Source organism: Juglans regia, chromosome 13 (genome assembly GCF_001411555.2).
Source record: "Juglans regia cultivar Chandler chromosome 13, Walnut 2.0, whole genome shotgun sequence".
In the NCBI taxonomy this organism is placed as follows: Eukaryota; Viridiplantae; Streptophyta; class Magnoliopsida; order Fagales; family Juglandaceae; genus Juglans; species Juglans regia.
In genome coordinates this window covers 4,394,345-4,409,325 of record NC_049913.1, presented here as the reverse complement: position 1 = coordinate 4,409,325, position 14,981 = coordinate 4,394,345, and the positions used below count along the sequence as shown (strand labels likewise).

At 39.4% G+C, this 14,981-nt stretch overlaps 3 protein-coding genes and 1 pseudogene across 3 annotated transcripts; 2 read left to right on the top strand and 2 right to left on the bottom strand.

Moving 5' to 3' along the window:
- Nucleotides 1-251: 251 nt before the first annotated feature.
- On the top strand, nt 252-1,872 carry LOC109002341 (probable carboxylesterase 13). Its single transcript, XM_018980037.2, has one exon. The coding sequence runs from the start codon at nt 447-449 to the stop codon at nt 1,353-1,355; it is 909 nt and encodes a 302-aa protein (XP_018835582.1). The 5' UTR covers nt 252-446; the 3' UTR covers nt 1,356-1,872.
- Nucleotides 1,873-2,327: 455 nt separating this feature from the next.
- On the bottom strand, nt 2,328-3,537 carry LOC109002340 (2-hydroxyisoflavanone dehydratase-like). Its single transcript, XM_018980036.2, has one exon. The coding sequence runs from the start codon at nt 3,404-3,406 to the stop codon at nt 2,498-2,500; it is 909 nt and encodes a 302-aa protein (XP_018835581.1). The 5' UTR covers nt 3,407-3,537; the 3' UTR covers nt 2,328-2,497.
- A 4,995-nt stretch (nt 3,538-8,532) lies between these two features.
- LOC109002339 (2-hydroxyisoflavanone dehydratase-like) lies at nt 8,533-9,845 on the bottom strand. The gene has a single exon (XM_018980035.2). The coding sequence runs from the start codon at nt 9,649-9,651 to the stop codon at nt 8,743-8,745; it is 909 nt and encodes a 302-aa protein (XP_018835580.1). The 5' UTR covers nt 9,652-9,845; the 3' UTR covers nt 8,533-8,742.
- A 1,219-nt stretch (nt 9,846-11,064) lies between these two features.
- LOC109002338 lies at nt 11,065-12,682 on the top strand (annotated as a pseudogene).
- Nucleotides 12,683-14,981: the final 2,299 nt, after the last annotated feature.

Genomic DNA, 14,981 nt, shown 5'->3' with positions numbered 1-14,981 from the left:
AAAAGCAAAGCTAAAAAATGTCCAAGATCCCTTGCTTATAGCTTGCAATGCCCTCACAATAACTTACAACAATTAATATATCTAGTTCAATTACTATTTTAGAAAAAATTATATTTTATAAAAAAATTTATAATTTTAAAAGGAAGTTTTTGTTTTTTTTTTTAAAACCATTTTAAAAGGAAGTTAAAGGCAGAAAGTGGTCGTAGAAAAAGTCTAAAGTGGTGTGCTAGACTTGAGGTAAACCATAAAAATCGGACGTTACGAATTTAGTTTTCTGAATTCACATTATCAAAGTTAACAAACCTGAAGACAATTCAAATAATAAAAATAGAACGTAGCTGTAATTAATACTCCACGTACCGAAGAAATGCGCTACAGATTATACTCTGTCCCCATATTTAATTCCCCCGTAACTTTTCAAGTTTACACAACAAATCCTCTGTTTGATGGATCCAAACACGAAAGAAGTGGCGCATGATTTCCCTCCCTTCTTCCGTCTCTACAAAGACGGCACCATCGACAGGTTCTTCGGTACCGAAATCGTTCCTCCAACCACCGATCCCCTTACCGGCGTCCAGTCAAAAGACATCACTATTTCCCCCCAAACCGGCTTATCCGCCCGCCTCTTCCTCCCCAAGACCACTAGCTTCTCCCCCAAGCTTCCGCTCCTCATTTACATCCATGGTGGCGCCTTTTGCGTCGAGTCCCCCTTCTCACCGAACTACCACAACCATGTCAGTTCCGTTTCCGCCGAAGCCAACGTGGTCGCTGTGTCCATCCATTACAGAAGAGCCCCGGAGCATCCTCTTCCCATTGCGTACGACGACACATGGGCCGCCGTACAATGGATGGCCTCGCATAGCAAGGGCAAGGGACCGGAAACTTGGCTAAATGATCATGTAGATTTTGAACGAGTTTTCTTGGCAGGGGACAGTGCTGGGGCCAATCTCGCGCACAGCACGGCGAGGAGGGCAGCGGTTGATGGGCTGGGGGAGGTCAAGATCGTAGGGATGGTTTTGATCCATCCGTATTTTGGGAATGACCAGCGTAGCAAAATGTTGGAGATAATTTTCCCAACAATGAGCGGTTCTGATGACCCGAGGATGTACCCAAATAAGGATTCGAAATTGTCGAGATTGGGGTGCAGCAGGGTGCTGGTCTTAGTTGCTGAGAATGATGGGCTAAAGGAAAGAGGATGGACCTACTATGAGGCACTGAGAAAGAGTGGGTGGAGTGGTGCGGTAGACATCATGGAGACAAAAGGGGAGGATCACGTGTTTCATTTGTTCAACCCAAATTCAGAGAACGCATCATCCCTCTTGAAGCAGATGGCTTCTTTCTTTAATCAGAATTAGGCCACCTAACTACTTGTTTAAAGCCCGTTTTACTTTATGTTCTGGTGGCAAGGCAGAGTGTTTATATTCTTATTAGGATAATATTTTTTGCTATTTGTTTTGGTTTCAAATTAGTTAGGTCTAACGTTAAAACTGTTCAGTTGGTACATGCAAGTTCAGGCTGCCACGCAAAACTGGCCATTCTGAGCACCATGAACAAATCATGTGGTCTTCATCAGCTTGCCGGAATTGGAAAAATAGTGAAGCAAAATTACATATGGCTGCAAGTAATGAACCCTAGCTACTCCACTTAACACACAAAATTCGTTGTAAAGGGTTACTCTTACATAGCTGCCAACTTACAGGCCCCTAGCAACATTATCCACTAAATTTCCAGGTTTGTTCCGGAACTCTGGCTTAATCGATTTTTGTTCATTGAATCCATTCCTTCTTTTTGCTCGTGGGTTCAAATTCTCAATTATCCCAATTTTCACGACAATCTTGTTTAATAAAAGAGGATCATAATTAATAAGATTCACATTCAGATCACACTTGATTTTTAAGGTGTTCTAATTCTAACTAGTAAGTATGATATTAATTATATATCTCAATATATATAAAATGAGCTCCCAATGATATTGTTATCTTGGACTTCTTTGCTGTCTGTAATGCTAGCAGATCAGAAAAGGATTGAGCTCTGACAACTTAACAGATCAGTGGCCTCCATTCAGCCAAGACCCATCAATCAAACAATATAAGCAAATCAATTGAGTGAGCTGCAAAAGCGGGCTGCCTCTGTTGCGCAGAACTTAGGGCCCGTTTGTTTTCAGATTAGAAATGAGATGAGTTGAAATTAAAGTTAAAAAATTAAATAAAATATTGTTAAAATATATTTTTTAATATTATTATTATTTTAGGATTTGAAAAAATTGAATTGTTTATTTTATTTTGTGTGGGAATTTAAAAAAGTTGTAATGATGAAGTGAGATTAGATGAAATATTTTGGGAAAACAAACAACTTTATTTACTCAAGTATCTGCATGCCACACACATCCATTAATACCTACATATCTCCGAAATATAACATTCCATTTTCATAAATGCTAGCGACCCAAAGCATGCATCCACCGCTTCTAAAGACCACATATCGCCTACATTATATCTTAGCGATCCTGTATAACAAAGGAAACAAATTTATCAATCACAGCCACTGCCTTGTCATATCTGAGGTTGAACAGATGGAAGCAGTGCTCCTCCCCTAAATTCTCCACAATCTCCACACTGCCTCCCCACCCACTTTTCTTCAGTTCCTCGTAGTAGTGCTTACCCACATCCATCAAATGGTCCTTCTCTGCCACAAAAATCAACACCCTCTCACACCCAAGCCTGGCTAGATCCCCTGCCGCTGGTTTCAGCCTTGGATCCTCCAACCCGCCATTCGTCGGACACATGTGTAGCCACATTCTGTCATCGTCCGTACCTCCGAAATATGGATGCAACAGCACCACACCAATCACCTTCACCCCGGGAAGCCCGATCGATCCGACTCGGACTGCTAGAGTGTGCGATATGTTCCCTCCGGCGCTATCTCCCCCAATGAAAACTCGTTGGAAATCTGCGTAGTCGTTTAACCACGGCTCGGGTCCGTTTCTTTTGCTGTGGGATGCCACCCATTGGAGAGCGGCCCAGGAGTCCTCGTAACAGGCGGGTATTGGTCGGGTTGGGAACAGACCGTACTCGACGGAGACTGCAATAACGTTAGCTTTCGCGACGAACGTGTTGAGGAAATCATGGTACTGGGCAGAAAAAGCGGATTGCATGCAGAAACCGCCGCCATGGATGTAGAATAGGAGAGGGAGTTTCTGGGTCGAGTCGGCGGATTTTGGTATAAATATACGAACTGAGACCGCAGATTCGGATGAAATTACGGCGTCCTTTGATCGGACCCCCGTGACTGGGTCATCGGAGGGTGGGATTTTTTCAACTGGTGGGCGGTGTATCACAACGCGGCCGTCTTTGTATTCATGGAAGAAACGGAAGTGGTGGGTGATTTCCTCGTCGCTGGAGGCCATTGTAGAGACCAAAGAGCCAAGGTTTAGATCTTGTGGAGAGAGAGGGAGCGAGTGAGTGAGGGTTTCTCGGTCTGTATATTTATGGTTTGGACACTTTTCCGCTTCTCAAAATTTTCAGAACATATCTGATATTTTTCGTTTTCCCAAGATAAAGGCAACCTTAAAATTAAATCGTTTGACGCGAATTGTCATACCGACAAGTCGTGTCTACAGTTTTAAGGACCAAGGAGGGCAAGAATTTCAGTTGTGTACGACTGTTCGACGGAACAAATTAGGTAAAGTTTAGATCTATAAAAATTAAAAATTAAATAAAATATTATTAAAATATAATTTTTATTTTAAAATTTAAAAAAATTAAATTATTTCAAAATTTAAAAAATTTAAAAAAATTAAAATTTTTCTTATTTTTAGTTTAATGTTTTAAAAAATTATATTGATGAGATAAATAAATTAAATTCAACCAGCAATCCAAACAACTAAAAAAGAGAAATGAGTACGTCCATTTTCCATTCTTTTATTTGTATCCAAGGGTGTGAAATGAAATGAGCGACAGATATCTACCAATCAATTAATTGTAAATTTTGCTATACATCATATACTATTCATTCTGATAAGGAAGAATCAAATTCTTCATGATATATGTTTTTCTGTTAACGTAATATTCGCTTGTATAGCTGTAGGGATATTTTGATTATTTGTATTCAATCATTTTCTATTATATAGGGGTGCAAAATTGTAATTATTGTATATATAATGAAGAGTTATCTCCTCACAGAGTAAGGAGGATTTCAGACACTTTCGTTTATCAAACATCTTTATGGTATCAGTTTCAAGGTTTCTTTTGTGATCTTGACCATGGCTGATTCGTCTTCTTCATCTCGTACTCTTCCGCTCAACACAATGGTGCATATGTTCACCATTAAACTGACCTCCTCCAATTATCTATTGTGTAGAAATCAGTTTGTTCCTCTGTTAGCTAGTCAATAGCTTTTTGGCTATTTGGATGGTAGCATCATGGCTCCTTCTACCACGATTACTCTTTTTGATGGCACCACAAAGTCAAATCCTGCTTATACCTCGTGGCTGCATACAGATCAAACGCTGTTCAGTTTACTCTATTTTTCTCTTACATAGGAATCTATGAGTGAGGTACTGGGTTTCCGTCATTCCCATGAGGCCTGGCGTGCTCTTGAAGCCTCATTCTCACACCGATCGAAGACTCGAGAACAGCAACTCAAGGATAAACTCCAGCTGATGCAACATGGCTCTCAGTCCATTGCTAAGTTTTCTTGCACCTTCAAAGGTCTTTGTAATCAACTGGCTGCCATTGGTCGTCCCATTGACAACACGGATAAACTCCACTAGTATTTACGTGCATTGGGATCCGACTTCAAGATCTTTTCTACCACCATGATGTCACAGCTTCCACTATCTTCTTTTGCAGAGATTGTTCCGAAAGCTTTGAGTCATGAGATCTTTGAACGATCTTTTTCTCAGCCGTCTTCCAACTCTGCCAATTTTGTGCAGCAGACTTCCAAAGCGGCGCGAAATAAAGAAGTGAAGCATCGGTCTTCAATCTCTTCTACACCTTTTGCCAATTCAAAGTCATCATCCACCTTTTGTTCACTGTCAGTTGTGCGACAAGGAGGGCCACTTGGCCAAATGTTGTTGGAGCTTCTTGAAACTCAAGAAGAAGCAATCGGCTAATCTTGCTGAAGCATTTCAGCCTGCTTGAATCAAGATTTTAATGACTTTGAATGGTTCCTTGACTCTGGTGAAACGTCCCACATGACAGGTGATACTGAGGGTGTGGTTCAACCGGTTGTTTACTCTAGTAATGAACATGTCATGGTTGGCAATGGTCAATCTTTAGCAATCTTTCACATTGGTTCCATTTCATCTCTTGTTCCGTCAAGTCCTATTCTTTTATCTAATGTCTTAGTTGTTCTTGGAGTTCAGAAAAATCTTATTTCTACTAGTCAACTTAATAAAGATAATAATTGTTGTGTTACCTTTTCTTCCTCTGGTTTTACCATACAGGATCGGGTCACAAGAGTGGTACTAGGAGTTGGAAGAAGTGAATATGGTCTCTACGTGTTGGATCGTCGTCATCAGGCCTTCGTGTCCACTACTTCTCCACTGCGAGCCTCTGTTCATTTATAGCATGCTCGCATTGGTCATCCACATTTTCGTACTATTGCTTCTCTTTCTAGATTTGGATCTATTTCCTGTAGTAATAAATTAGTGAACACTGATTCTGAAATTTGTGTTTGTTGTAGACTCGACAAAAGCCAATGTTTACCTTTTTCTCTAAATGATGAACGTTGTGCCATGCCTTTTGATCGTTTACACTGTGACTTATGGGGTCTATCACCAGTTCCTTCTTTTATTGGATATAGATACTATGTGGTATTTATTGATGATTGTACCAGATTTAGTTGGATATTTCCCTTAAAACAGAAATATGATTTCTTTGATACTTTCATCAATTTACAACTTTTTATTGAGGTGCATTTTTCAGGAAAAATGAAATCATTTCAGTGTGATGGTGGAAATGAATTTACTAATAATAAGTTTCACTCTCATCTGCATTCTTGTGGCATTGTTCTTCGTCTGGCATGCGCTTACACTCCTAGTCAGAACGAGATTGCCGAACGTAAGCATCGCCTTGTCACAGAAACAGTTGTACCCCTATGTTTCATGCCTGTGTGCCACTCTCCTGATGGGTTGAGGCCTTCTCTACTGCCGTCTTTCTCATTAACTGACTCCTGTCATCGTCTCTTGCTGGGAAAACGCCTTATGAGCTCTTGTTTGGTAAGCAACCTGATTACTCTATGCTTCATACTTTTGGGCGTCTTTGCTTCCCTAGTTTGATATATTACTCACCTAATAAATTATTTCCAAAATCTGCTCATTATGTATTTTTAGGTTACAATACCCTTTATAAAGGATTTTGGTGTTTAGACTGAAAGACACATCGTGCCTATGTTTCTTCGCACGTACAGTTTCATGAAAATATATTTCCTTAAAATGGTGATTCTGTGCAAAAGATGACGTCCAATACTGACTATATTCATTTTTATGAGTGTCAAGAATGTGTTTTTAGTTCTTCTAATGTTAGTTCTTCGGATTCTTTGCCTTCACCATTCTTTTCGAATTCATCGTGTCTGTCTTGTAGTGATATTCCACACCTGTCCTCGACTCCTTCCCTTGGTCCGCATATTCCTCCTTCTATGAAATCTCTCTCAAATTATGCAACTTAGGACACCACCATCCCTCTACCCTTTTCTTCCTCTCCTTGTATGACCACTTCCAGCCAGCCGATGATAACTAGAGGGAAAGCTGGTATATTCAAACCACGATTGTATCATGCTATGAGTATCTTATATTTTTCTCAGCTTTTTTAGGCTCTTCTTACTCTCAAAGAGCCACGGGGCTTCAAGTTTGGTGCAAAATACCCTGAATGGCTCTCGGCTATAGATGATGAAATTCACGCTTTGAAGAAAAATTATACATGGGTTCTTTTACCTCGACCTCAGCATCATAATGTGGTTGGTTGTCGTTGAATTTTCAAAACAAAGCTTGACTTTGATGGGTCTATTGAGTGTCATAAGGCAAGTCTTGTGGCTCAAGGATTTTCTCAGGTTCATGGTCTTGACTTTGGTGACACCTTAGCCCTGTGGTGTGCCCTGCTACGGTCAGAATCGTTTTGTCCTTGGTTGTTACTTCTGGATGGCGCTTATATCAACTAGATGTTAAAAACACATTTCTTCATGGTTTTCTCAACGAAGAGGTGTACATAGAAGAACCACCTGACTACACTGATCCACAATTTCCTCAGCATGTTTGTCGCCTAAAATGTGCTCATTATGGCTTGAAACAAGCTCCTCAAACTTGGTTTCATCGCTTTAGCTCATTTTTGCTCAAACTTGGCTTTCTTTCTAGTCAGGCTGATTCCTCGTATTTTGTTTATCACTCATCGCTTGGGACTGTTTACTTACTTCTTTATGTTGATGACATCGCTAGAAGTAATCATTCTCTGGTTCACACCTTTATTACACGACTTTCCAAAGAATTCTCCATGAAGGATTTGGGTGATTTTCATTATTTTCTTGGAGTAGAAGTTCAAGCTAATGAGAAGGGTCTCCTTCTCTATCAAACGAAGTATGCTCTTGATCTCTTGCAATGTGCTTCCATGAGTGATGCCAAGCCTATTTCTACACCTTTTGTCGTTGGTCAGCATCTATCAGCCGAAGGGACACTGTTCTCCGACCCTACTCTGTTTCGTTCTCTTGCCCGTGCTCTCTAATACTTGACAATCACCAGGCCTGATTTATCCTTCAGTGTAAATTCCATTTGCCAGTACATGCATGTTCCCACCGAGGATTATTTTCATGCTCTTGAGCGTATTTTGCTCTATGTTAAAGGCATTGCTAACCATGGACTTCAACTTCATAAACAGTCCACTCGTGATCTTCTTCCCTATTTTGATGTGGATTGGCACGCCGTTCTACTAGCAGCTATGCTATTTTTTTGGTGCCAATTTAATTTCTTGGTCTTTTAAGAAACAAAACACTAACTCTTTCAAGTGCAGAAGGAGAATATCTCTCCTTAGCTGATATTGCATGGAATATTCAATTGCTTCGGGACTTTCGTGTTACACTCTCAGCGCCACCTAAAATTCTCTGCAACAATCAACGTGCAATTTTTATGGCAGTCAATCCGGTTACTCGTCTTCAATCAAAACATAATTGCAATCGACTACCATTTCATTCATGAACTTGTTGCTAATGGCACTTTGAAAATTGATTTTGTTTCTTCACATCTGTAGCTCGCTGATTCGCTGACCAAAGGAGTCACCAAGCCGTTTAGTAAAAGAGGATCATAATTAATAAGATTCACATTCAGATCCCACTTGATTTTTAAGTTGTTTTAATTCCAACGAGTAAGTATGATATTAATTATCTGAATATATATAAAATGAACTCCCAATGATATTGTTATCTTGGACTTCTTTGCTGTCTGTAATGCTAGGAGATCAGAAAAGGATTGAGCTCTGCAACTTAACAGATCAGTGGCCTCCATTCTGCCAAGCGCCATCAAACAATATAAGCAAATCAATTGAGTGAGCTGCAAAAGCGGGCTGCCTCTGTTGCGCAGAACTTAGAAATGCCAATGAGAATAAGAACAACTTTATGTACGTAAGTAGCTGCATGCCACACACATCCATTGATACCTATATATCTCCGAAATATAACATTCCATTTTCATAAACGCTAGCGACCCAAAGCATGCATCCACCGCTTCTAAAGACCACATATCGCCTACATTATATCTTAGCGATCCTGTATAACAAAGGAAACAAATTTATCAATCACAGCCACTGCCTTGTCATATTTGAGGTTGAACAGATGGAAGCAGTGCTCCTCCCCTAAATTCTCCACAATCTCCACACTGCCTCCCCACCCACTTTTCTTCAGTTCCTCGTAGTAGCGCTTACCCACATCCATCAAATGGTCCTTCTCTGCCACAAAAATCAACACCCTCTCACACCCAAGCCTGGCTAGATCCCCTGCCGCTGGTTTCAGCCTTGGATCCTCCAACCCGCCATTCGTCGGACACATGTGTAGCCACATTCTGTCATCGTCCGTACCTCCGAAATATGGGTGCAACAGCACCACGCCAATCACCTTCACTCCGGGAAGCCCGATCGATCCGACTCGGACTGCTAGAGTGTGCGATATGTTCCCTCCGGCGCTATTACCCGCAATAAAAACTCGTTGGAAATCTGCGTAGTCGTTTAACCACGGCTCGGGTCCGTTTCTATTGCTGTGGGATGCCACCCATTGGAGCGCGGCCCAGGAGTCCTCGTAACAGGCGGGTATTGGTCGGGTTGGGAACAGCCCATACTCGACCGAGACTGCAATAACGTTAGCTTTCGCGACGAACGTGTTGAGGAAATCATGGTACTGGACAGAAAAAGCGGATTGCATGCAGAAACCGCCGCCATGGATGTAGAATAGGAGAGGGAGTTTCTGGGTCGAGTCGGCGGATTTTGGTATAAATATACGAACTGAGACCGCAGGTTCGGATGAAATTACGGCGTCCTTGGATCGGACCCCGGTGACTGGGTCATCGGAGGGTGGGATTTTTTCAACTGGTGGGCGGTGTATCACAACGCGGCCGTCTTTGTATTCATGGAAGAAACGGAAGTGGTGGGTGATTTCCTCGTCGCTGGAGGCCATTGTAGAGAGCAAAGAGCCAAGGTTTAGATCTTGTGGAGAGAGAGGGAGCGAGCGAGTGAGAGTTTCTCGGTCTGTATATTTATGGTTTGGACATTTTGTCCGCTTTAAAATTAAATCGTTTGACGCGAATTGTCATACCGACAAGTCGTGTCTACAGTTATAAGGACCAAGGAGGGCAAGAATTTCAGTTGTGAACAACTGTTTGACGAGAGTTTCTCGGTCTGTATATTTATTGATGATTTGGATGGAGAAGAGTTCTTTAGATTGATAGTTGAAATTTTTTTATTTATCTTATCAATATAATTTTTTAAAATTTTAAACAAAATATAATAAAAAAAAATTGTATTTAAAGATTATTTTTTAATAATATTTTATTTAATTTTTAATTTTCATAAATCTGAACTTTACCTAATTTGTTCCGTCGAACAGTCGTACACAACTGAAATTCTTTGCCTCCTTGGTCTTTATAACTGTAGACACGACTTGTCGGTAAGACAATTCGTGTCAAACAATTTAATTTTAAGGCTATCATCACCAACCTCCTAGCCCAGTTTCTTCATGCCAACTATGAATGGACGCAAGAGTAAATTCGAAAGTCACAAACCAACCGAGGCTAGCAAGTAATCTTGTATATGCAGGACCAGTTTTGTTTGAGTCACAAACGGGCGTGTGGGAAGTTTTTGCCGGCAACTGTGAGTCTGTCGGAACGCTGGAGAAATTGGGAGATTTCTGTCGACCAACGATTTGTGAAGTTGGGAGATGAGTTCAGCGATTATATTTGTATGTTGAGGGAATCTAAAAAGTAATAAATAATAATAATAAATTGGTAAATAATTTATAAATAATAATAAATTTTTAATTATTAAGATTTAATTTGATTATACAAATCAAACTATCTCATTTTATCTCATATTATATAATTATTATATATTTTTAAAATTTTTATATTAAATATATTTAATTTTTTAAAAGTTTTAAAATAAAAATTATATTAAAAAATAATATTTTAATAATTTATAATTTTCGAGAGATGTGGGGAGAGTGTGATAATGTTTCCGAAGTTAATTGAGGAGTTCTATGCCGTACATCCACCCCATCACACACGTGATTGGTGTGTCCGGCGTGTGGGGTCCGGCACAAATATAGATTTGGAAATCTCAAACATGTGCCCTGAATGATCAAGTGGTTCAGATTCTCGAAAAATGAGTTCGGTTCAGTATATTCGGATGCAGGAGAGTGACACAGCAGCACCAACGTGCAACACCCTTCGAATAGAGAATTAAATGTTAATAAATATATGCTCTAATTCTGCTATTATTTTGCTGTATTCACGTGTATTATACATCAACCGTTGAAATTTTATTTTAAAAAATAAAAAATAAAAAATATTGATCCGGTAATAACAGTGTAATAAAGAATGAAGATATAATAACTTTGCAGCATGTGATTGCAAGATATAAACCCTTTGCCAATCCAAAAATAAACAAAACGGTTAAACTTAAACCCTCGCCGCAGCCCTTGTCTTCTCCTCTTTCGGCTTCTTGTTTTCTCACTGCGTCAACCACAGACACGGATACACATCCTCAAAATCTTCAGCCTTCTGGTAATCTGGTTTGCGTAAATCAACTAGCAAGGCAAATAATTAACAGCTCCACCTAGCTATACAAAACAATAAACGGACTAGCTAGCTGGAAGCAGATGGGGCAGCTACTGCATTGTAGCCATCAAGATCTTTGATCAGATCTGTGTTTTCTTTTTCTACTCCCATTGATCAAGTCTCTCTAATCATTAACGATCATGAAGGCCTGTTTCATTAACTCTCCAAAGCTTCTTCTTCCCCCCCGTTTTTCTCCAATACAATTCCTCTGTCGTCCTTTCTCTCTCTACCTTAACCGGGCCTCGATCTATATTTATCGAAGGCCTCAGCTAGCCAAAATCCTCTTCCACCATAATTCACCAGCATCTAACCCTTACTCTTCGCAGATGGACACTTTGAATGATGAAATAGCTCATGAATTTCGCTTCTTCCGAGTATACAAAGATGGTCGCGTGGAGAAATTCCAGCCCACTCCCAAAATCCCTCCCTCCGATGACCCCGCACCGGAGTGCGATCCAAAGACGTCGTGATTTCGTCCGAACCTCCTATATCCGCCCGTATTTTCCTACCCAAGATTAACGATCCGACCCGGAAACTCCCCGTCCTGTTCTATATTCACGGTGGGGGCTTTTGCTTCTTATCTGCCTTCTCTCCTCTCTTACATTTCTATGTGAGCACGTTGGCAGCTGAATCCAACCTCATTGCTGTCTCGGTAGAGTACAGGTTAGCTCCGGAGCACCCAATCCCAGCTTGCTACGAGGATTCTTGGGCCGGGTTCCAGTGGGTGGCGTCCCACGCTAACGGCAATGGACCTGAGTCGTGGTTAAATGATCACGCTGATTTTAACAGAGTTTTCCTTGCCGGGGACAGTGCCGGAGGAAACATATCGCATAATTTGGCTTCTCGGGTCGGGTCGACCCAGATACCAGATGTGAAGCTGGTCGGGGCCATCTTGGTTCACCCGTATTTCGGAGGTACGGACGATGATAAAATGTGGCTATACATGTGTCCGGAGAACAGCGGTTTGGACGATCCTCGGCTGAAACCGGCTGCAAAGGATCTGGAAAGGCTAGGGTGTGAGAGGGTATTGGTGTTTGTGGGTGGAAAGGACCATTTGAGAGAGGTGGGTTGGCGTTATTACAAGGAACTGAAGAAGAGTGGGTGGGGAGGTAGGGTCGAGATCGTAGAGAACGAAGGTGAAGACCATTGCTTTCATCTGGATGACCTCAAGCAAGAGAAGGCGGTGGCTCTCATCAAACGCTTTGCATCCTTTATCAACCAAGAAGGAGCAGGCGCGCCAATCTGATCCCCGTGGAGTATTGGCTCGACTGATCTTGAGCCTTATGAAAGGGCTCGACTGTTCAAAGATCGAACGGCGTAGACTTAAATAGAACAGGAATATTTTAGTTTCAAACAAATTTATAAATGTGTATGATTTGGTACTGTATGTTAAATTGTGAAGTTAATTTTATTTTAAAATAAATTTAATGTATTATATAAAGACATATTAGTTTGTAAATTTATTTTTATGAAATCTTTTTATAATAATAATATTTTTCTTAATAAAATACATATTTTTATGTAAAATTTCGATTTACACAAATTTTTTAAACAAGAAGAACGAGAAAAGAGCTTTCTAGCTCAGGATTTTTCTGCCATCGGGGGGCCAATTTTGTCATTGTCATATAGCATAACTTATGCTGACATGCATGGAGGTTGGTACTTGATCTAATATAATGCTTATTGTATTGGCCTTTGGATGCGTGAGACGGACTCGTCTATTTTTGTAAATGAGATGAGATGAAATGAGTTACGATGAGATAAATTAAAATAAAATAAATTAAGATAAAAGTTAAAAATTAAATATAATATTATTAAAATATATTTTTTTAATATTATTATTATTTTAAAATTTTAAAAGTTGAATTGCTTATTTTATTTTATATGAGAATTTGTAAAAATTATAATGATGAGACGATATAAAATGTATTGTGAAAACCAACGAGGTCACTCTCTGCACCTCTACCCTTATAAAAAAGAAAAATTCTAAACATAAGCCTCACACTCTACACACCCATTTAAAAACATGTGATTTTATAAAAAAAGCAGAGTGTGAGGCTTCTGTGAGACTTCTGTGTAGCTTCTGTGAGGCTTCTGGTTGAATTCAATATGAAATATGAGGATAAAAAAGTAAAATTACATATTTTTAAGTAGGTATGCAGAGTGTGAGGCTTCTGTGTAATACAACTCTATAAAAAAAGCATTCTTGAAATCTTTTCTTAAACGAGTTGGTTTCTTCTATTGTGTCCTCTCGAAAGAGCGGTCGTATATGCTTCCTTGGCAACTGGAGCTCTCTAAGTAAGCCCTCAGTTGAATCCTGTTTTGTAAGAATAAGTTGAAAAGTGAGAAAAATTCAATTTTTGCACGTGGTGACGGTTCGGATCTCGATTGGAGTGGTTTGGAGTCCACGATGACGATTTTGAATTGCGGTTGTCCATACGTACATCTATGGTAGTAATTAGAAATAAAATACAATAAATATAAATGAAAAACAAGACATAAATTTACGTGATTTAGTACATTACCTACATCCAGTGGTCGTTTGGAGAATAAATTCACTATAATAAAAATATATTTTACAATCTCTTATAATCTTCCATGACTTATTATACAAATAATAAAATTAAAATTTTCTGTCTGGATATTGAAGAATCTCTCTCTCTAATCGTCCCAACCGATGACACCTCATTGGTTGGGTTTGAGGCTCTAGATGGGCCAGGGGATATTATACCTTCCACCCTCCCTTTCTCTCTTTGGGTCCATCTTAGGTTGCTACTCTGCGAATCATCCTTCATCTTCATTTTCTATTTCTTATTTCTGGTCTGTTGATGGGTCCATGTACAGTCGCACATCTTGTGGACTTTGAATATGTATTTGACTTCAAATTTTTGAATAGGAAGTATAAATCCAATGAAAGCATCGGCATGTCTTTAAGTAGGTTGGTCTCAAAGCCAAACAAGTGTCCATTATTAGTAGTTGTTGCATTTATTAAGGTTGAAGAAACAAGTGTCCATTATTAGTAGTTGTTGCATTTATTAAGGTTGAAGAAACTAGTTTTATTAGTTGTTGTATTTATTTATATATACTTCAGTTAAACTATTGGAAGTTGTCATTTTTTAAATTGTTTGTGTTTTTTCTAATGTGGTTAGCTTTAAATGAACCCTCCAACTAATACAAATTTTTAAATTAAATAAAGATAGATTTAAAGAATTCGTTACGTGGTGCTTTCGAAAATGGTTAGCTTAGCTAAACTAGAAAAAGTAATTTTTATTTTCTATTGAAAATATAGTTAGTTCTACTCTGCCACGGGGAGGCCAGAGGAGCACACCAGCTTTGGTTGAACAGTTTATATTTACACAGACTTGAGTCATATTAGAATTTAAAAAATAAATAAAGCACAATGGGGCAGAAGAAAGAAGGCCGGAGGAATGGAAAAACAAATGACCTGTTGTAACACCCTCACTCCCTAAGATTTGGAATGTCACGTAATTTTCATTAAACATTACATGATAAGAGGTTTCATAATTTAATAAATAAACTAATTAAATAATTAATATCTGACATTAAATTCAACTGCTCTATCTGAGTTTGGCCCGCCTGCTCGTGGTCGTCATCCTCACTTAATTGATTTAAAAACATAAAATAAAATTAAAATGAGTTGAAAATTCAGTAA

What these genes read in the sequence shown, in the direction of transcription:
- LOC109002340 (XM_018980036.2), bottom strand. Translation starts at nt 3,406, where the DNA reads ATGGCCTCCAGCGACGAGGAAATCACCCACCACTTCCGTTTCTTCCAT.
- LOC109002341 (XM_018980037.2), top strand. Translation starts at nt 447, where the DNA reads ATGGATCCAAACACGAAAGAAGTGGCGCATGATTTCCCTCCCTTCTTC.
- LOC109002339 (XM_018980035.2), bottom strand. Translation starts at nt 9,651, where the DNA reads ATGGCCTCCAGCGACGAGGAAATCACCCACCACTTCCGTTTCTTCCAT.